This window comes from Sphaeramia orbicularis, chromosome 12 (genome assembly GCF_902148855.1).
Source record: "Sphaeramia orbicularis chromosome 12, fSphaOr1.1, whole genome shotgun sequence".
In the NCBI taxonomy this organism is placed as follows: Eukaryota; Metazoa; Chordata; class Actinopteri; order Kurtiformes; family Apogonidae; genus Sphaeramia; species Sphaeramia orbicularis.
Genome location: NC_043968.1, coordinates 17,341,097 through 17,362,810, shown reverse-complemented (window position 1 = coordinate 17,362,810; position 21,714 = coordinate 17,341,097). Strand labels below are relative to the sequence as shown.

The window sequence follows — 21,714 nt, the reverse complement described above, 5'->3', positions numbered from 1 at the left end:
CTGTCAAAATCATAGCAGCGGAGCCTGGTCTTAGTCTGCAGACTGGGTCATGACACTAAAACCCCACCACGAAGCTCAATCGTATCTTTCACTGGACATTTCCTGCCTTTGAAATGCATCCTCAGTTTATAACACTGTGTTTTCTGTAAAAATAGAAAACCTCCAGGCTATGTAAAATAACTCTCATGACATCATCAGAGTAACCTCGGTTTCACACACTGCAGCACAAAAAAGACAAAAAAGACTGTTCACACCCTCAAAAAACCTGATATTTAAAACTAGTGGGATGCCCTTTTAAAATGATTTAAAATATTGAAAAAAATAGTCAAAATGTTCCCCTTTTAACACAAAAAAGTTGATGTCTACATGTATGCATTTACCTATAATGTTTTTTCTGTTTATGTGTCTTTCATTGATTCTCTTCCCCTACAAGCATGGCGTTATTACAACAGAGGAAGAGCAGTATTTAATAGAGCCATTAAAGAACATATCCTCCACAACCTCCAGTGAATGGAACCTGGAAGAAGCACAGCAACATGTTATTTATAAAATGTCTGCCATTCCCTCACCACAAGAGCATAGCCAGGAGTTCAGCTGTGGCATTTCAGGTTGGTGAGCCTCCATCTGGGTTGGACTTTGTGTGGGTGGGACTGACGTAAAGGAATAACTATACATAGCAGGTTAGGGGAAGCGCTGGTTTGGTTGTAGGCCCAGGTTCTGGTAGACATGACCAGGCCTCTTGTGTGCTATAGTTGCTCCTGGTCTGGACACCTTTCAACCTGTAGAGAAAGCCTCACTCTAGCTTTCATAAAAAGGATCTTCAGAGTATAATTTAAGTCTGTCAGACTTTTATAGAAGTGCAAATCCTATTTATAGAACTAACAATCACATTGAGATTTTTAAATCCAGACAACTCATTTATACCAAATGCCATGTCTGCTGTGATATGACGAGTTGGAAAAAGAACCAGGTGGATATTTAGGTATTTGGGCCAAGGTCTTATAAGACACGGCAAAGGCTGTCATCGGCAGGAAGCCAGCATGCCCTAACATGTACCATCTTATAGCTTTTTCCCAGAGCATCTGGGTCATAAAGCAGAGGCTTTCGCTGCAAGGTTCAAAGGGGCAGATTCCCTAGGTGCATTTGCCATACACAAACCAGTAACACAATCTGTCCAGCAGATAGTGTGTCATCAATTATAAGCACATAATTCATGATTTCATAATTGGTCATGACTAACTTGTCTTTTTCTCCCTTTCCTTCACAGACCTCATTAAAAGCAGTGCACCTTGTCAGGTCAGCACACCTTCCCCGGTCCACTTGTCCCCTATTCCACAAAATGACAGTGAGCAGTCTAACAGTACCCACAGACAGAGGCGCTCCGTCAGCACTGAACGCTTTGTGGAGACTCTAGTGGTTGCTGATAAGATGATGGTCGGTTACCATGGACGCAAAGACATTGAGCACTACATCTTGTCTGTAATGAATATTGTAAGTTTAAGCCTACTTTTTGGTCATGTTGTAGGCTGATGATTATACATTGCGACATATGGACACAAATTGTCTGACTTTGTGTCTTTTCTTCTTTTCTGGAGGTCAGGTTGCCAAACTTTACCGTGATGCCAGTCTAGGAAATGTTGTGAACATTATTGTGACCCGGTTGATTGTTCTGACTGAGGATCAGGTATGAAAACCTCTATCTACTGACCTTTCTCTGCATTACTGGTATTTAATCAATATGTTCACAAAAACACAATTAGACAGGTCTTATTATATTGTCAGTCCCCTCACCTGTAGTTCAGTGTATTACTGATGGTCATGGAGTGAATGAGCTCCGTATTTTATGTGATTACCTTGGTTGAATGAGAGAGTAGAGAAACTTTTCAGATGACAGATGTGCTCATGCGTCATACCTTAGGGAGACTCAATTGTAGATCTTTACATGCATTGTACATGCATGTATGTATAATGAGAGAAGCAGAACATGTTCCTAGCATCTGTCTTTGTAAAGGGCTTATTGCTTGGTTTTATGTAGCATCTGGTCCAAAACACAAGATTATATTGTAATGTCAAGTGGAGCTGCTCTTTGATCCAATATGCATAAGTGATCTGTAAATAGTTGTAATGGTCATAAGTAGGTCAACAGATGAATGATAAATGGAAGGAAGTAGCCTGTTATGTCTCAGTCTTTGTGCTGAAATACCAATGCACTCATACAGCAATGAGAATCACTGATGGGCTGTTGAGTTGTTCAGTATTGTCGGTAAACTCACATTCAATCAATAAATGTCTTTTGCAGACCTTAAAATTCAACCATTTCTGAAAAAACTCCTGCGACTTTTTCCACTTATGCGTTTTTAGCCAATTTATCTCTATGTGCCCAGAGGATAAAGCTAATATAGCTGTTAATGTTAATGCTCATAAAACTAAGGAAAGATGGAACATTGCAAACATCGAGGTAGCCTCATCAGTGTCACCGTATTACCATGCTAATGCAATAGAGCAGCGGAATCTAAGCACAGCTGTTAGCAGGCCTGCGCATTTCCACTACTGCAGCTACTTCTAAAAATCTCATCTTTCTTCCTGCTGTAAATGTTTCTACTTTTACTAAATCAGCTCTTAAATCAAATCCATAAACATATTGGCTGTTCCAGCAAATGCTCTTCTATCCTCACCCTGATCCAAGTACATTACTCCTCCAAATAATTCTTCTAGGTAATTCTTGTACTCGGACAATGAGTGTGGCTCCAACTGTCAGCCTGACTTTGACTCTAAGTTCATTGTTTGTTATAGGCTACTGCTTAAGAAGTATTCTAGTTATTCCACATATTCTTTATGCAAAGAATGCTGTCTACATTGTAAGGCACTTACACTGTGCTGTATTTGTACTATGTGGTCTTTTGCAGCCTAATCTGGAGATTAACCATCATGCTGACAAGTCTTTGGATAGTTTCTGTAAGTGGCAGAAGTCTATCCTCTCCCATCACAGTGATGGTAACAGTATCCCAGAGAACGGCATGGCTCATCATGATAATGCTGTTCTGATCACACGGTGAGTCTGGGCTTGCATCACTCACCACATTTTGCTTGATATAATTCACAATGGAATGGACTTTGTTAGGAGGGTTACTTTTGGGATGTAATAAGTTACAGAATATTTAACTTAATTACTTAATCAAAACATAGTAACTTATTGCATTGGTACTTTTTGTCCATGTTTCTAACAAATGTTTTAAACTGGGCAATTTCTTTGCTGCAAATGAACGATAACAATGCTCACAATTGGAGTGCATCCCTTCAAATGAATGGAGCCTGTTTAGATGTAGTAACATTTCACTGTATGCACCGCTGTTGTCTGGAAGTCTGGCATTCCTGGATGGTGCAAAGGTACAACAAAATGAATATTATATTCTATATATAAGCTGTGTAATGACATTTTAATATATATTTTGTCTCACTAGCTGTAACATTTATTTTTTAATAGAATTTCATATTGGCTGAGCGTTGACATTCACTGAACCTCAAAGAGTTGTTTCATTTACCTTACACTTTAGAATAAGTCATTTTCTAATTTTACCGTAAAAGTTTGCAGGTTATTTTCTGTGCTGTTGATGTATGACTGGTGCTCAGCTGCGGTTCTGCTCTAAAATGTAGGGTTCAAGTGTTTCCTAATAGTGGACACCAGCTATGGTGCTGGTTGTACCAAATGCCCAGCTCGTCTGCACACAGTTACTGAAAACTATTAAAAAGCTGATGAGAATAAAGGCCTCAGTTCTGAAAATAAAATGTGCAGACGTACTGTACCTGTCACACTGCAATTTATGTCAAGGGTGTTACCATAAAACAGCAAACCTCTGTCATTACCTGGAATAGACCTCATTGTTGCCAGAACTGTTTTGGCTACATAACCTAGCAACTACAGTGCATATTCCTTCCCCTCACCAGTTTCTCTAAAGAGAGGATGGTGTTTTGTGATCGACATGGGCTAAAGCCAAGCATTTTGACTTGCTGAGCTCTGCACAAAACAGCCTTTCTATCATCTGTGTGCTCTTGTTTGTTGTCGGTGCGTTGATGTTTGCCAGCTCCTTTGGCTTCTGGTTTTATTATTGTTTTTAACTTCACTCACAAAGCATTTAAGGCCGCTTAGTGGAATCTACATGCATTTTTTTTTTTAGATAAATGTGTAAATGTACGCCTATTGTCTTTCAGAACTTAGTCACATGTAGCTCTTGACTTATACTGTTATATTTAGGAGCCATGCAGATCCACCTAGCGCTTCATAGTTGGTTAAAAGCAGAGAAGAACTGCAGCTGAAAACCAGCATTTCCACATCCAGATTTGCAGTATCAGTTATTTGGCTATCTAAAGCATTGATAAAACATTTTTCCCAATAGGGGGCAGAAGAACTCTAAAACAAGCAGACATACACACACCCCTAACATATTATTGACATATAACTATTATTGCTAACATTTAATAAACAGTTGCCTCTACCACCTTTATCTGTTATTAGGTTTTTTGCTAGCATTAGCCGTCCCACCTCCTTCACCAGCTAGTTGCCAGCTAACATTTTGTTTAGTGATATATGGGTTGTCGGTTTAGCCAAAGACTGTATAAAACTTGTTTGCAAAAAAAGCATTATTATCTGCTTTGAGAAACAGAGATGGTATGATGAATTACAGCAACCACATCACAAATATGTAGTTAATATGATCCAAAACTAGCAACGAATTCAGGCTAAAAATTTCAGTAAGCACAGTTAACTAATAATTTCTTGTTTTTAATCAGTCAGTTATATAGTATATTTCAATAAATACAACTGAAACTTTTTTTTTTTTTTTTAAACCTTTTTTTTTTAAATCAATGACTAAGGTTTAGATTAGATTGGTGATAAGTGTACATGTGGAATGCTAGCTTTCAAGGATGTTTTAATATGACAAAAAAAAAACTTAACCATGTAATGTCATCTTCACATAATGTATCATGATACATATCCTTAAAATGATCACATGTGGAAGTCCTATTTCTTAACAAGTTGAATAATACATGAAACAAATGAATGGTCCTAATTAATATTTGTATATTTTCTCATTTTATTTGGAAATGTTATTCAAAGTTAGAATTATGCATATAACAACATATGAATTATCAATATAGAAAATATGGCTCTCATTCATGTCAATCTACCCAAACCATGTCTGTGCATCAGTAGGAGTCCCTGCCTTAGGTGTGAGCTCCTTCTTTTGTGTCAGTTTCTGAATGGAGACCCTCCATTCCGTTACAGTTACTTTCCTCCAAGTTTGTTCATGTTGCCTTCATCCAAATTTCCCATTTGCATCCATGCAGAAAAAGACAAAGTGTCATCCAAATAATGTAAAATATTGCCATGAGGAGGATGATTTGTGACACAACATGGTAAATGATCAATCATAATGTGAAATGACATTGCCTATCATCACAGAATGTATATTGTTATATCACACAACACAACAGGAAACATCTGTCACTCAAATGAGTTGCATATCCTTGTATTCATTACTATAAAATAGACCTCTCTACTGTTGCTTTTGGTCAGTATTTGTGGCTTGTCACTTTCATAAGAGACACTGAGAGAAATTAAGGATATAAATCAGAACAAACTGACTTCCTACACGACGTCAGGATTGTACCTCATGGGTTTGATGGTGTTCTGCAGGGAAGGGGACAGAGCAGGGGGAGGATGAAGAGTTTATAGGGTGAGGGAGGGAGGACCAGGAGGATGAAATTAAATTTGCTGTGCCCTTGGTTTTAATAGATTAAAAGCTTTAGGAATGATTGGATCATTCATTTGAAATGTATGATGTGTTCTTAAAGTACTGTGGCTCCTTGGCCTCTATTGGATTACCTGTATGTGAGTTACGCGGGGCACCAATGAGGACGCAGCATGACCGGAGCTTTTCACTTCATTCTCATTCATGTCTGAACACTCAGTGTTTGCTGGATGACATTTTGCCAAAGGCTCATGCTGCCGATGAGAGGGTGAACCAGGTGTTTTCCTAGAACCAAACCTAACCCTATCACAACTTCATTATGGCAATTGTTATGCTAAAGGTTGAGATTATATCTCGCCAGACTGTGATTAAATGTGGAAAGAATGAAATGGCAAAGAGCCAGTGGAACAAAATACTGTAAAACAGAAAACAAGAAAAAAAAGAAGTAGAGTTAATTTAATTGTTAGTGTTTCTTCTTTTTTGTCTGTCTGAAGGTATGACATCTGCACCTACAAGAATAAACCCTGCGGTACCTTAGGTGAGTGGACTGTATGTTATACGTTAACATGTGCTCTCTTGCCAGTTGGCAAACTGAACTGATGTTCATTATATGATTCTCAAGTTTAGGAGTTCATTTTCCCCCTTTTCCCTCTTGAGGCGTTTTTATTTTCACGTTTGCCCTTCAACGTGTCCTCAGACAAACCTTATTTAGCAGTCTCCTTTAGAAGAGCACCAGACAGCTCCACTGAGACATAATGAGAAGGATGTTTTCACTTGTGTTATTTTATCTCCGCTCTGTTTTTTGAGGCCGGGAGCCCTGAACCTGGACAGCTGTGGTCACCTCCTCACACAGCCTCCACTTTATAAAACTTTTTTTCCCCGCTGTCTCTGTCCTCTGCCTCTAACCTCAGTTTGTCTAAGGTGTTTACACTTCCACCGAGAAAGGAAAAAGGTATGTGTTGGAAAGCTGACTGGGGGGAGGAGAAAGGGAGTTAAAGAGGAGAGTAGTGACAGAGGAGGAGATGGAGAAGGATAGGAGGAGTTGAAAAGAAAATGGAAGGGGAAAAGAACAATTATAGGGAGTGTTAAGGGTATGCAGGAGGGAGATAAAAGTACGTGATATGCTGGTTGAGGTGGTATAGGGGGTGGATAAAGGACAGTGAGCAGTCACTGAGCATAGACCCCCTCCACCTCTCCACTTCAACCCTCCGCCCCACCCTAAACCTCCAACCCACCCAGCCCTTCTCGCCCCATCTTATCTTTTGTGAAGGCCCTGAAGGCACCACAGTATATCTTGGAGGTAATATTGTGACTTCAGGGGTGGTTTGACAGATTGACCGCATTCGTCACATTCCCCCGTCGCTTTAATTGCCCTGGCATCTGCTTGGTTTCCTCGTTGTCTCACCCTCCCTCCACCCCTCAGGGATCATGATCCCAGGTCAGATCCCTGGCCTTTAGGGTCGCCGAGTAATCACGGGGCTGGAGATAATACAGAGTCCACCCTGGTGTTAAGAAAACAACTTCCATCGCGGTGTGTGTGCGTTTTGCACTCAGCCACGACCACGCACGTACACACTCACATTCACTATGCTCTCACACACTCACATTCTTAAACTAATCGTAGACTAGCCACCCTCCTTCCTTTCCCTCCCTCTCCTCCTTCTTTCTTCACCTTCAGGCTCCTTCTTTCCCTCCAGTAATGGTTTCAGTGGCCTCCTGATTTGCGAGTCTATTCTTGTTTAGCCTCTTAGTAAAGAGAATACAAAAGCCATGCCACTTTTTGTAGGGAGGGAAGAAATTCCTGCAAACTATACAGGAAAATCTGAATCAGCACTAGCCGCTAAGCTGTAATTTATGCAGTTGCTCAGAGGTGCACATGCATGTAGCTGCGTCACACTTTGTGAACGACTCAAAACACACTTCTGGGTTTAGCTGGGATGTGTGCAACTTGTGATTTTTTGATTCTGAACTAGTTTAGATTTTCAAGTTCAGTTCCAATATGAGATCAGGTGATGTTACATTCTTTTCACTTCATTCTTAAAACTATTAAAAGTTTGTCATTGTGCTTTAGAAAAATTAAAACATCTTCAAACACATTAATGCACATCCCTGATACACACACACACATACAAAAGGAGACACACACACCTGCTTTGCACTGTCATACGATCCGCTCTCCAGTCACCTGTAGATGTAATCTGTGAAGAATTGCCTCCTGTCTCCCTATCTGACCTGTCAGGCTGAGGAAAAAAGGACCTGCGACACCTGGATTGCAGAGCAGTTTTAACTTTAAACACCCTCTCCTGTCTCTCTTTTTCTCTCCCCTCCTTCTCTGACTCTAGTTCTGAAATGAGGAAAACATCTATATTTTCTGACAGATTTCTGGTGGGGCACGCCGTTGGTGAGGGAGTTCTTATATTCCCTACCTTGGCTTGTGTTTGAGGTGATCCCTTGTTACATGAATTGAAATGTATAAATCTAACCTTGTCTAGACATTTTCCAGCAGCCACTGTAGTTTGCGAGAAAAAAAAAAGCATGTCTAGCCAGTGATGCTAAACTGAACTCCCCCTGGTGAATCTACTCGCTGAGACTGCCTTTCAGCACTGCTATAAACAGGAGATCATATGAGTGGAATCCTGATTTTATGATCATGACTCCTAAGAATGCTGCGTCTTGACCCTGTGTTTGTATGTTTGTCTGGCATGTGTGTGTGTCTAGGCTTGGCCTCGGTGGCTGGAATGTGCGAGCCGGAGAGGAGTTGCAGCATCAATGAAGACATCGGCCTCGGTTCTGCTTTCACTATTGCGCACGAGATTGGCCACAAGTGAGTGTGGTTTGAGATTTATGACACTTCTAACATCTCTTTTTAATGCAAATGAGATTTTCTGTTTTGTTTTATGATCTTTAAATCTTTTATCACCTCCATGACTCTCCACTACTAATAATTTCTGCTAAACAAACAAAACCTACCAGACCTGCTTGTAGCCTTTTTCCCCCTGCAGACGCCTTGAACTGTATCTCCACATTTTTCCTCATGCAAATGTCAGTGTCCACATACCTCTGGCTCTTTCTTCCTGAATATAAAGCAAAATAATGATGATGTATTAGTCTATGTATCCCCCTCTGGAGAGTTCAGCAAGATGGCGATTTCCTTTATTATGTCTCATGTCTGCTTCTGTTGTGGGACAGTTGTAAAAATAGTCTCTGCTTCTAGAGGATGTATAAAAAAACACTGCAGCGGGGGTTTCAACCGGGTTGATTTATTTCCAGAGTAGGGTAAAATGTCATAAACGCCAGCCTTACAAAAACAGGTTCAGGCTGTGCGATGTGGTTGGGTTTGTTATATACATTAGACCTGATCTGTGCTTTTGGACTGTAAGGAAAAGTGAGCTTTGACATCCTGTTGTAACCTGAGATTTTCTCTCAAATGATATCCAGATAGATTTAATCTGTTGTTAAATGATTCCTTTTCAACCCTTAGTGTGAAATAAATTCTTGATGAGCTTTCCCAGCAGAGCACAAGGATAGGAGCTGTTTTTTTTGGTTTTGGGTGTCAGTCATTGATCAACAGGATCTCCTTGTCCTGCTCCTGTCGATGGCGACTCTCCGTTGTGGCCTGCTCAGACCTGCAGGCGCTGATTGACAGCCAGGCATCACAGTGGTGATTAGAACTTTCTCAAGCTCCAGACAGAGTTTGACCCTTAACCTTTAGTTCTCCTCCACACAGCTGTTTCAGAGCCATAGAGCTGCATCTTTACAGCCATGTCCACTAAGGTAGACATCCTCCATTCAACAACCTGGACTGCCCACAGTTATCGAACCTGTGCAGTTAACTGTCAAGGGAGGGACACTTTTATGCTAGTGGTAACTAGTAGGGATGCACCGACATATCAACCAGACATCGTTTTGGTCAGTGTGAGCCCTGCTGACTGCTGTTGTTGTATTGGCAAATAAGATGTAATTTCATTGATTTCAGTGATATCTGTATGAATTTGCAATAGTAAATTTGTGCTCATTCAAAGATTGTGTGTTTCAAAATGGTGACAGATGATAATAAGGATTTCTTTGTTTTGCTGGCATAGAAGGAGGAATTATAAAAATTTTAAACTAAAAAAACACAAACAAGAAAAATTCCCATCTATATCCGCATCAACTAATGACCAAATTCTTATTTTAAATATTGGGACGAGCCACATATTTTACAACCAGAGCATCCTTAGTTACTTGTGATCAACAGCCGGCAACATCAACTTAACTTTTTCCTTTTTTTCAGTTTTGGGATGAACCACGATGGTATTGGGAATTCCTGCGGTACCAAAGGCCACGAGACAGCCAAGCTGATGGCTGCCCATATAACCGCCAACACCAACCCATTCTCCTGGTCTGCCTGCAGCAAAGACTACATTACCAGCTTTCTCGAGTAAGTGGATGATGGTTATTCCCTGTGGGGACTGTGTGTGGATTAGCCTGTGTGTATGCGTGTGTGTGTGTGTGTGTGTGTGTACGTGTGTGTGTGTGTGTGTGGGTGTGTGTGTGTGTGTGTGTGTGTAGAGCAGAGAAATAGGTGCATGCCTGTTTTCCTGCTCAGAGCCGTCTCCTTCATAACCCACTGCCACTGGCCGGCTCTTGTGGTGACCCGCTAGGCTTCGTATATGCAAGTCGTTTACCTCTTATTCACATCCATTTCATCACAGAGATTCCTGCCAGACCTCCTTGTGGCTGCGTATGATAACTGGGTGCCTTCCACCATTGCATCTTCACACCACAAAGTGGCCAATGTTAAAGCTAATGTGGTGCGTAGTGGTGATGCGTAGGCCAGCTGTCTTGGCTTTGACCACTGCTCCACTGTTTCATGGATAGGTCAAAGAAGACAAAGTCTTAGAGAGCACTAATATACCAAACAGTACAGCAGTGACATTTGGCAGACAGAGGGACCGCTAGCTGAACTGAACCGGAGAAAGTGCTCCCAGCCTGGCATGGTAACAACTCACATAGGTCCCCAGTCCTGAGTTAGAGAAGGCCAGCTCCAGACAAAACATCTGGAGTTCAGTGTCTGGCAGGGAACAGATGCCTATGATGATGACAGAACTGAATGAAATAAAAGCTACTACCATGATCCCTGCACGTGGGCACATTGTATTTAGTCGCTTTTGGCTGAGATTTTGATAGAGCTGCTTTTAGAGAAGGTTTTAGTGTCCTATCAAAGGGAAAGTTTCTCTAATAAAAGTTAATTGAACCTTTCTTGGATAGAATTAGACTGCTTTCACACTTTGCCTGTTTGGTTTGGCTGCTGTTACCTGATAATTAAAGTCAGTGCCCAGCGACCCATTAGAACAAGACCACCTAAAAAACCAGGCCATTATTCATGATACATTAAGTCCAGCACGCTCAGTTATGCCCTCATTAACTCCTAGTGACACAAGAGAGGATACGTTAATATGTGTTGTGCTTTAAAGGTGCGGGAGACTTTCGTGACCAATTTTTCATCAAATCTGTAAAACCTCAGTCATAGCCTAAGTATCATGAATCTGTAAGTCTTTCTGCGATTACTCACCTGAATCTCTTGCATTACGGTGAACAATTTTGAAGTGTCATCCACCATAAACAAACCATGTGTTTACATCCAGAGCCGGAAGGTAACTCGGGCATTTTCGGAATTTTGTTGCGACGTGCATTGTGGGAAAGGGAGGTTCACGCAGCCGCCTGCAGCAGCAGCGGCAGCACGACCATATGATATTATATGGATGAAACAAACACGCGGAAACGGCTGAAACGCGGAAACGGCTGGAGGAATATGCATATCGGGAAGGGAGCTCCTGCCATTGCCGTTGTCAGGTGGCTGCACGAGCCTCCGTTTCCCACAATGCACATCGCAACAAAATTCCGAAGATGCCCGAGTTCCCTCCCGGGTCTGGATGTAAACACACGGTTTGTTTATGGTGGATGGTACTTCGAAATTGTTCACTGTAATGCAAGAGATTCAGGTGAGTAATCACAGAAAGACTTACAGATTCGTGAAACTTAGGCTATGACTGAGGTTTTACATATCTGATGAAAAATTGGTCACGAAAGTCTCCCGCACCTTTAAAATGCTGCATGAGCTACAGTCAGAAAATGTAGCTTCATATTTACCTCTTGTGGTTCATATGTGCGTACTAAGCAGATCAGAGGTAAAAAGGCAGAATCTGTCATTTTTCCAGTGCTGCATTTGTGTTTCTTTACATATCAATGAAAAATGAATTCATCAGTACATATACAGTCAAAACATTTACAGAAATGTGGAAGATGCTCATGGTGATTCCTTATTGTTTGAAAGAAGTAAGAATTTATCTAGTTGTGCTCATGGGACTTTGCTTGAGAACAAAACTGCTTCATAGTCAATGGCGAGAGACATGTAATTTTTTGATAAAGTTAAGAAAGTCACAGTTTGTATCAGACTGTGAAAACATTTCAGTAGAAAGACTATACACCTGAAAGCCACAGTCTCACTCCAGAAAATCAATTAAGATGTCTCTGCAGCTTCAACGTTACCAGATTTGAAGCTATTTTGATCCTTTTTTAATAATTTTTCACATAACTCTTGGAGAATTTGGTGTTGGGACCTCATACTGTTGAAATGTTTTACCTACATAAGGCTTCTTTGGTAATATTCAAGTTTTGACCCTCTCTGTCTGTAGTAGCAGGTCATGTAAGTTATAATATGGATTCCTAAACTTAACAAAGAGCATGTATCCAAATGTAATAAATACATCTCATTTGCAAAAGACATAAGGACATATTATCCTCATGTAGACTGTTATGATTTGGTGGATAATAGAGCATTGGATTGAAAGCTGCTGCTGCAAAAAAGTTGAGTAGGTTCCATATATACAGTATATCTAAATATGTAGTTTCCTTTTAAGCCATAAAGACCCAGTGCTACTTGTGTGTCAGTTCCCAAATAGTTTTATCTCTATATTTAACTTTTCTTAAGTGATTTATCAACATTTCTTATAATATTATCCTTTGCATTTTTTTTTCATTGAATATCAAGTATTTTCACATATTTAATTCACTGATCAGGTTGATTTTCATTAAATTATAATATTATCCTCTGTAGTTTGCATTTTTTTCAGTATAAATCATGTATTTTCCTGTATTTAATTTACTGATTATGCAGATGTTCTTTAAAGCTCAGAATAAAGTTAAAGGTTATTATATCAGAAACAGAGAAAACACAAGAAAAAGTGACTTTTTCAGCAAAGAAATCAATAACTGAATGTAAAAACAAGTGTCTCCATCCACTGGTCTTGATCCAACTCCATGGGTTTTACTAGTGGTGAATCAATGTTGTAGATGACAGTGTTTCTACATTCACTACGGAGCCTCTGAACGTCCAAATGGGTCATATCTGATGACCAAGAAAAGACGACAAACTGCATTTTATCGGAATTGTTTACATGTATTGATAGGATTACTGGTTCAGAAGTTATTAAAGCTTTTAGATCAGTAGATAATTTGGGTCAGATTTTGGCTATTTGGGTCTCTATGGGTTAATACTACTCCAAACTCACAGATATAATTTACACATAAATCATCTTTTAATTATTAGAGGTCTTTTTTTCCTCACTCATAAACCTGGGTGTGGCTTCAAAGTCCAGGTACAGCGTTATGGTGATGCATGAAGACGAAGCCTCTGCTGTGTGTGTCTGCTTGTGTATTCATGTTTTGTTACCGAGACCCTTCAAGAAAGCGGATAAAAGTGGTTGTGGTTGTCAGATGATGTTTCCGGCTGAAAGCTGTTAGAGGGAGGTTAGTGAACAGCGCCTGTGACAGAGATGACAGTATTATACGCCAGCTTCCAACTGGGAAACAAAGCGCCGCTTCTCTGCTGCTCTGTCGGGTTCCTCTCCACTTCTGGCTCGAGCCTCTGAGGGTGAACAAGCCTTAAAAAAAAGAGTAAAAGTTGCATTACTTCTTTTCTATGTAGGATAAACTATTGCTTAGCTTAAGTTATATCTCTGTTTTATCAGTCTGTGTGTCTGTTTTTCTTTTCATTTTGGTTTTATTGCCTTTAGCCTTTGTGTTTCTTACAAAAGGGTTCTGTCTGTAAACTCCAATTATCCTCCCTTTCTCTCCCTCAATCAGACTTTTGGATATCGCACATGCTTCTCCTTGCCAAGTAAACAACTTTGGCTGTGGTGTTGGCCTAGATTCACCGTCTTGCAAGAGCAATATGTGGTGCTTTGTTTGGGTTTTTTAGGAATGGTTTATGAATACACTCACAGTTCAGTCATAGTTTATTCTCTCGTGTTTGCATGCCAGCTTGTTATAAATGTTAAAAGGCAGGCATTTTGAGTTTATTGAGCTTAGTGAGACCACATATTCTGCTGCGTTTGATATTAAACTTGTGCCTTAACATAATTGTTAGGTTAGTCTGGCTTTATCATGCTACTGTCTCACCATTGGTTGAATCCAAGTGACACGGGTCATATGTTCATGAATGATCAGTGTCAGAGTTCAGAGACTGCTGCTGTTCCCGCTTATTAGAAGATATTTCCGCTCAGCATAATGAATTTGGCTGAATCCACCGGACGGGAAGCCTTCACGACAACGTCAAATAATAAGCCTCTATGTTTAATCTTTGACTATTTTGTCTCTCTCCAAACCAATAAATAGTGAGGCTTGCCCTGGGTGCAGAGGGAGTCAAGGAGCCTCAGAGGCCGGTTTGTCTGTCTTTCTCCCTCTCTGATGAGAGGGTCCTCCACGGAGCAAGAGCCAAGAAATGGGATTATTCCATTCACTAACTACAAACAGGGGATGGAGAGAGGAAGAAAGAAACAAAAGAGAAAGAGGGGAAAGGGGATAAGAAGTAAGGAAGAAGGAGGTCATTCCCCTCAGTCTGGAACATTTAGGTCCCACTTAAAGTGACTTCTTTTATTTGCTTCTGTGAGATGAAAACAAACAGCAGTTTTTGATCAAAGAGGAAATGTGCAACTAATGAAAATCTAATTATCAACAAAACAAGAGAAAATGTTGTAGTATTTTTTAATGTATCAATTGTTTTAAGGTATTTTTGTGTTATTTGTTAGAAAAGGTTAAAATGTGGTTGCTTTTTTCGGTTTTTGGCTAATTTTAGTACAGCGCTCTTGAACATGTAAGAAATGCACAGAAAACCCTGGTATTTTTGTGCATTTACTTCTTAGAAAGAAGTGGAGAAAAGAAAGAAGTCTGTGGAAAAGGAGCCGGAGAATGAAATGAACCAAATGGACGAGTCAGCTGGGAATTGAACCGGGGACTCAGTGCTCATGGGATCTGTGGTGAAATTTGTCTAACCACAAGGCTTTTAGGTCGCCCCGTTTGGTGAAATTCTATATTGCAACAAGTATTAGCTGTGTAGCTGAAACCTGATGTAGCTTGTTATGTTTCCATAGACGGGAGCAGATTTTAGTCAGAGAAGAGTGCGGACCTCAGAACTGGGTCAGTCCAATCCATGACACACTTCACAACTGGTCAGTCATGATGGGACACTGTCAGTACATGAGCAAATCTTGAAAACCTCCAGTATTCTCAAAAACACATCCACAAGCCAACACATAACATGTTAATTTATAATCATCTGTGTCACTGTCAGTGTCTTCATTTTAATTCCAAACACCATATTTGGTGAAATGATCATCAGTTTATGTCCATCTGCAGCTGAAAACAGTCCCTGACAGATGCACTATTAACTTCTACTTCAGACATGTTTGCTAAAAACCAGTGTCCAGCTGCTTCACCAGATCACTGAACCTTTCTTAGAAATAAAAATAAATATTAGTTGTCAAGGATTTATCTCTTCCATAGAAATGAGTGGACTATTCTTGAAATAATGCATTCATCTATTCTCTTAATGTAACTGCGGTGGTGTATGTAGCCAAGCATACACTTCCTTATCTCAAATCTTGGACACATAAAACTTGCATGGCTCAAAGTAATTAAGTGCAATCCTTTAATATTCTCATAATTTCCGTCTGTACACTTCAAGTTGTGTGCTTCAACACCAAACACATTTCACTTCCTTGCAGTCGGCGTCTAAGTTGCAGTCTGCACAATCATAAAGCACAGCACTACGTTATTGTTGTCACCCGGCCCATTTTTCCTTTCCAGGGATGGGAAGCATTCCACTGCATGTTGCAGCTGCTACAGCTGGAAAGAACACAGTGTTATAGTAAATAGTCATAGTAATATTTTGCCTCGAAATAATCAGCTGCTTTAGAGAGCAGAAAACAAAGAACACAAAAGAAAGAAATCAAAATGAAATCGGTCTTTATTTTCTTACTGGCACAAATCTTCAAGATGATTTCAGCCTCTTTGTCAATTTTCAAACAAATAACAACAAAAAAAAAGAAAGGAAAGGAAAAAGTCCACAATCTGTGAGACACACAGACAATTAAACAAGTTCAACCCAGAATAAACAGTCACAGCAACAAAAGTCATCCTGTGTGCTTTTTTGGCTCTCGCTGTAGCTCTTTATTTTTTGCTACAGAACAGTGCTTACTATAATATAAAACTGCCGTGTGTCTTTTTTTTCCTGCAAGTTCTTTGTGAGCCCACATATTTCTATCTGACAAAACAGACTAAACATAATCCAAGGCCTGGACATATGACCGTAGCTCACTCCAGATTTTTCTCTTCCCCTTGCTTTGTCATTTTATTGGCTCTTCTGTGGACTCAGTAAAAGCAGTGACATACAGAATAGAGCTGCACACATAGCCATATAATCAGAGGGGGCTGGTTTTCGAAGACAAGCATATAGTCCAACAGCCTGCCCTCTTTCCCTCTGGTAAAATGTCTCTGCTTGTGCTTCAACACTCCTTTTGATGAGGAGGTGTTGATGTGTAATATCAACATTAATTACATGTCATTTGAGATCTTTGACAAGCTTCCTACAATAGTAGTTTGGTGGTAAAATTAAATGAGTCAAACAGCAGCAGGCGAGGTTTCAAAGACAGAGGAGGAGGGTGAGGGGTGACTTTAATCGTCCAGTCCTGGCATTTCTTTCTCTGCTATCAGCCAAGTGTAGAAAGGTTCCTTTTGTGTAAGAAACAATCCTATTGTAGGTTTGTTTTTTTGACAGCTCAGGTCGGGGGACGTGTCTGGACAATGAACCTCTGAAACGAGACTTCCTGTACCCAACAGTGGCCCCGGGGCAGGTGTACGATGCAGATGAGCAGTGTCGCTTCCAGTATGGAGCCTCTTCACGCCAGTGCAAGTATGGGGTAAGAAACCAGCATCTTTCACCTGTCTATCCTCTTCCTTTAACACTGACCTGTAGAGATCTGTGTTTCCTTCACAATGAGAATAAGACAAATACATACATTTGACTTCGGCCCCCATTAGAGTTGTGCATTTGTGTCCCCTTTCACTCAATAACAGTTAATTTTAGTTGCTGTAATGCATTGACATTCATCTACTTATGTGACAAAGTTTCTCTGTGCTCACACAAATCTCAAAATGTGTGACATAACAATATTTTGGAGCCAGTCAAGACCTAGTATATAACTTTTACAAGAGCGATGTATCAGACATGTCAGACATATGTAATTATCCAAATCTGGAGTATTTTTTCTTTTGAGTCACAGCATCTGTGGAAGTATAAAGTACTTCTTTTATTGCAACAGGATGTGCTAAAAAAGAAAACCAAAGTTCAGACGTGTGACTCAGTAGTTTTATTTTGACTGTGACAGCAGGAGGGAAGTAACCTAAGAGTTTTTATTTTGGGTCATACTACTAATCTTTTGCCCTCATCATGTTACAAGATAGCACATAGATTAAGAAAAACAAGTAGTGCTCTGTATCTGTATCAGCGTTAGCTGACGTGTGGGGGATAAAAATAATCAAACTGAACGAAAATAAATGTAAATAAGCCTTCACCCACTTAAACTTGCAACTTCAAAGACCTTCAGATCAGAAAAGAAAATATATGGCATAAAAGTAATAAAATTTCATTAATATTAATGAACTAATCACTTTTTTATTGTCTGTAAAACTAAATATTATGACCTTATAATTCTTGAACCTAATCATAAAACAATGTATAATTCATACACTATGTCTGAATGAATTCTAGTTGAATGTTGTGTTCCAGTCAAGACTAAACCTCCTAGCTTTGTAGAAAATCAAAATGTCACATGACACAGGAATTATACTAAATACAAATAAACAATAAATAAATTATAAATATTGCCTTATAAGTCTTAGATTTCATGTCATTTTGTTTAAAACTAACCCATAAAGACCCAGTGTTACTTTTATGTCAGTTTCCAAATGAAATTTTCTCTATATCTAACCTTTCTTGAATGATTTATCGCCATTTATTTATAATATTATCCTCTCTATTTTGTATTTTATCAGTATAAATTAGACATTTTCCTACATTTAATTTACTGATTGTGAAGATGTTCATTAAAGTTCAGATTAAAGTTGAGGGTTATTATATCAAAAGCAGAGAAAACTGCAGAAAAAGTGACTTTTTCAGTCAAGTATGTCATTAACTGAACATAAACCAAGCATTCCCATCTACTGTCATTCATCAATGTGAGTCAATGTTGTAGAGGATGAAGGTGTTTCCATGGTAACTACGGAGCCTCTGAACGTCCAAATGGGTCATATCTGATGACCATGAAAAGATGACAAATTGTATTTTACACCAATTATTTACATGTATTGGTAGGATTTGTGGTTTTCAAGTTATTAAACATTATAGATCAGTAGATGCTTTTGTTTACTGGTGGATATTTGGGTCTTTATGGGTTAAATATGTTGTGAAACAATTCTAAATAGAGGTAAAATTACAGTTAAATAATCAGTTCAATTTGAAAAATAGTAAACATTAGACAATATGAACATTAGGCCGACATAGAGAATCCTTTACAAACTTAACTTACTGGTTTTACGTACTGAGTTCCTGTGATGTATATTATCTGTTGGGCTACTTTTTAATTTGTTTGACAGTGGGATGAAAAACAGCAAGAAAGCAATTTTCACGTCCGATGGAGGCTGCTCTGAAACGTCTGGGAACTCTTGCTGTGCATGAGAATCTGTTCCTTAAACAAATCAAAACCAACAAAAACAGTTTTTATTTCATTTGAAACAATTAAAGCGCAAATTCTCACACGGTCATCAAACGGTAGAGGATCTCTCTCTGGGATAATGACAGCTTTCCTCAGGTTTGTATTTCCTCATTGAGGTTTAAGGGGGTAAACATGTTAGGCTGATTATTGTTTTGTGATTTCCTGACAACTAGAGGTGGTTCAGGAGTGTCTTTCCACACATTGCTTTATTCTTCTTTCTTATCTTTAAACATCTCAGGCAATGAGATGAAGGATTGAAGTCAACACTCCCTTCATCTGTTTAGTTTGATTCTGTGATGATAATGATTACCCCCCTGGCTGAGTAATGAGAAAACCTCAGTACATGAAATTACAGAGGCAGTGAAAGACGAAGAACAACCGCACTGTAAAAGGAGCGGTTGAAAGAATCCTCAAAGATTTAACGAACAATAATGAAATATTGTTTTGAATGATATAAATATTTGGGCACATGATGGAAATGGGACAAAAATTAGTTGAGGTCATCCAATTATTTCATTTCATTGAAAGAAATATCTGACAGCAGATTATAACAGGCCCTGAATCAAGCCCAGTTATTTTGGCTCTTAAGCTCATAATTGTGGTTTTAGATCAGCATGAAAGAGCGTCATTTATGAGAAGACTGGTTTCCAGCACTGATTCAACAGAAGTAGATTGGAGTTTTTCATCCGACTGACAATTAAATGTGTTTCATGCAGCCGAATGTGAAAGACATACCCTCTGTGAGGACAAACACGACTAGGAAAATGGATCATATCTGTAGAAGAGTATGGTTTCTATAGCTAAAAGTCACATTTAAATCAACATTCTTGCAATTTTCCTTTTGTTTCTCACTAATATAGCACAGAAGAACAGTGATTGGAAAATAAGGGATGTTTAGCCAGAGTGTATCAGCTTTGACTGTAATCACACTCAGTCATATTGTGCTGTAGTTTTCATATTTCACTGGTAAAGCGTGTTGCTTAAGAAACAGACACCAATCCATCTTCTTCTACAGCAAGATAACAACATGAGTGATGTGTTTTTCAGTGCAGAAAACTCTGAAATCTTCACCACAAATCTGCGCTGTATCCATCCATCTTCAGGATTTACCAACACGTGATAATACTCCTAAAGAAGCATTAATGTGGAGCAATGCAACAGCAGTGTTTCTTTGAACGTGACCCCTGACACATTCGGGGGGTTCATCTAAATTGTAAGTTTTCCAAAGCCCGTGACCCAGTGGGGGGGTGTGTGTGTGGAGTGGTGACATAATACACCATGTTGCACCATGTTCCTGTGTCAGAGGTGGGAAAAGATACACAGAAACTGAGGAGAGGAGTTACATGAACAGAACACATCAACTGGAAAAATACACAAATACTTGGTACACACTTTTTTTTTTTTCAAAGATTTGTTTTTATTAATAGAAACTTTTACAGTGAGATAAAGCACATTTTACAGAAGGAACAAACATAAATGTACAGGGTGGGGAAGCAAAATTTACAATATTTTGAGGCAGGGATTGAAAGACAGTGTATGACCAATTAGTTTATTGAAAGTCATGAGAATTTATTTGCCACAAGAAAATTGACATAATAGAAAATGTTTTTATTCTATGTGTCCTCCTTCTTTCTCAATAACTGCCTTCACACGCTTCCTGAAACTTGCGCAAGTGTTCCTCAAATATTCGGGTGACAACTTCTCCCATTCTTCTTTAATAGTATCTTCCAGACTTTCTCATAATAGTTTTGCTCATATTCATTCTCTTCTTTCCATTATAAACAGTCTTTATGGACACTCCAACTATTTTTGAAATCTCCTTTGGTGTGACGAGTGCATTCAGCAAATCACACACTCTGACGTTTGCTTTCCTGATTACTTATATGGGCAAAAGTTTCTGAAAAGGTATGGATAATAGCGTTAGGTATGATTATGACATCAATATATGTTTGGTTTCAAAACAATTGATGTAGTGCCGGCTGAGAAAAAACAACTAAATGTTCATTGTAAATTTTGCTTCCCCACCCTGTATAAACTTACAAATACACCACACAGGGATGATTTTTAAACATTAGGAGAAAAAAGAAGAAATAAATAAATAAAAATAATAAAAATGAAAATCGAAACAAAACAAAAATATTACATGAACTTTTCCCATCCCACCCCCCCACACTCCTCCCTCGTATGGCTCTCATTTTCCTTTCATTTATAATACTTGGTACACACTTGAGTGAAATAAATAGTCAGGGTTAGAAATGGTGGTGGGACAAATGAAGACTGACAAACAACCCCACCTCAAATGAGCTGATACTTCAACTCCATTCATGGCTAAACAGATGACAGTTTCATTGAACTCATTTCACATAGTCTTCAAATGACCATTGACACTGCAAACATGTCAACCAACAGCTTGACTGCTTTTATTTTTTATTTCAACATAACTTTTGCTTTATGGCGCTCCCACTAAAACTGTCTCCAATAATACTTACTGCACTTGACATGGCACTTCAACATAATTGAGCTCTCAAGCCGTATTCACATGGGACCAGTAGAACCTGTGGACTTCCAGATATTTGGAGAAATTAACCCCCATGTTGGTATTTCATACACTTACTGGTAGTTCTGGTGTCAAGATTTACTATTAATAGGGAAACACTTAAATATAACTATAAAAAAATATAAAAATGTTCCTCATTGTAGGTGTCAAGCATGTCATCCATCTCATTGTCTTTTGAGATGTCTCTCCTATTAAGGATTTAGGCTTCTTTCAGTGAATATCCATACTATATTGTGACACGAGCATCCTGAAATTTCCGCCAAAACACTTTTAAGGCTTTCATTTATCATCACCAGCGCAAAACCCATAGTCC

The 21,714-nt window shown here is 39.1% G+C and overlaps 1 protein-coding gene across 1 annotated transcript in view; it reads left to right on the top strand.

Moving 5' to 3' along the window:
- adamts6 (ADAM metallopeptidase with thrombospondin type 1 motif, 6) overlaps nt 1–21,714 on the top strand; it is a 58,831-nt gene that overhangs the window by 3,864 nt on the left and 33,253 nt on the right. The window contains exons 4-11 of the mRNA XM_030149898.1: nt 434–608; nt 1,268–1,491; nt 1,601–1,684; nt 2,907–3,052; nt 6,245–6,288; nt 8,469–8,574; nt 10,024–10,170; nt 16,849–16,990. Coding sequence (XP_030005758.1) covers nt 434–608; nt 1,268–1,491; nt 1,601–1,684; nt 2,907–3,052; nt 6,245–6,288; nt 8,469–8,574; nt 10,024–10,170; nt 16,849–16,990 — 1,068 coding nt within the window. The remainder of the gene's footprint in view (nt 1–433; nt 609–1,267; nt 1,492–1,600; nt 1,685–2,906; nt 3,053–6,244; nt 6,289–8,468; nt 8,575–10,023; nt 10,171–16,848; nt 16,991–21,714) is intronic.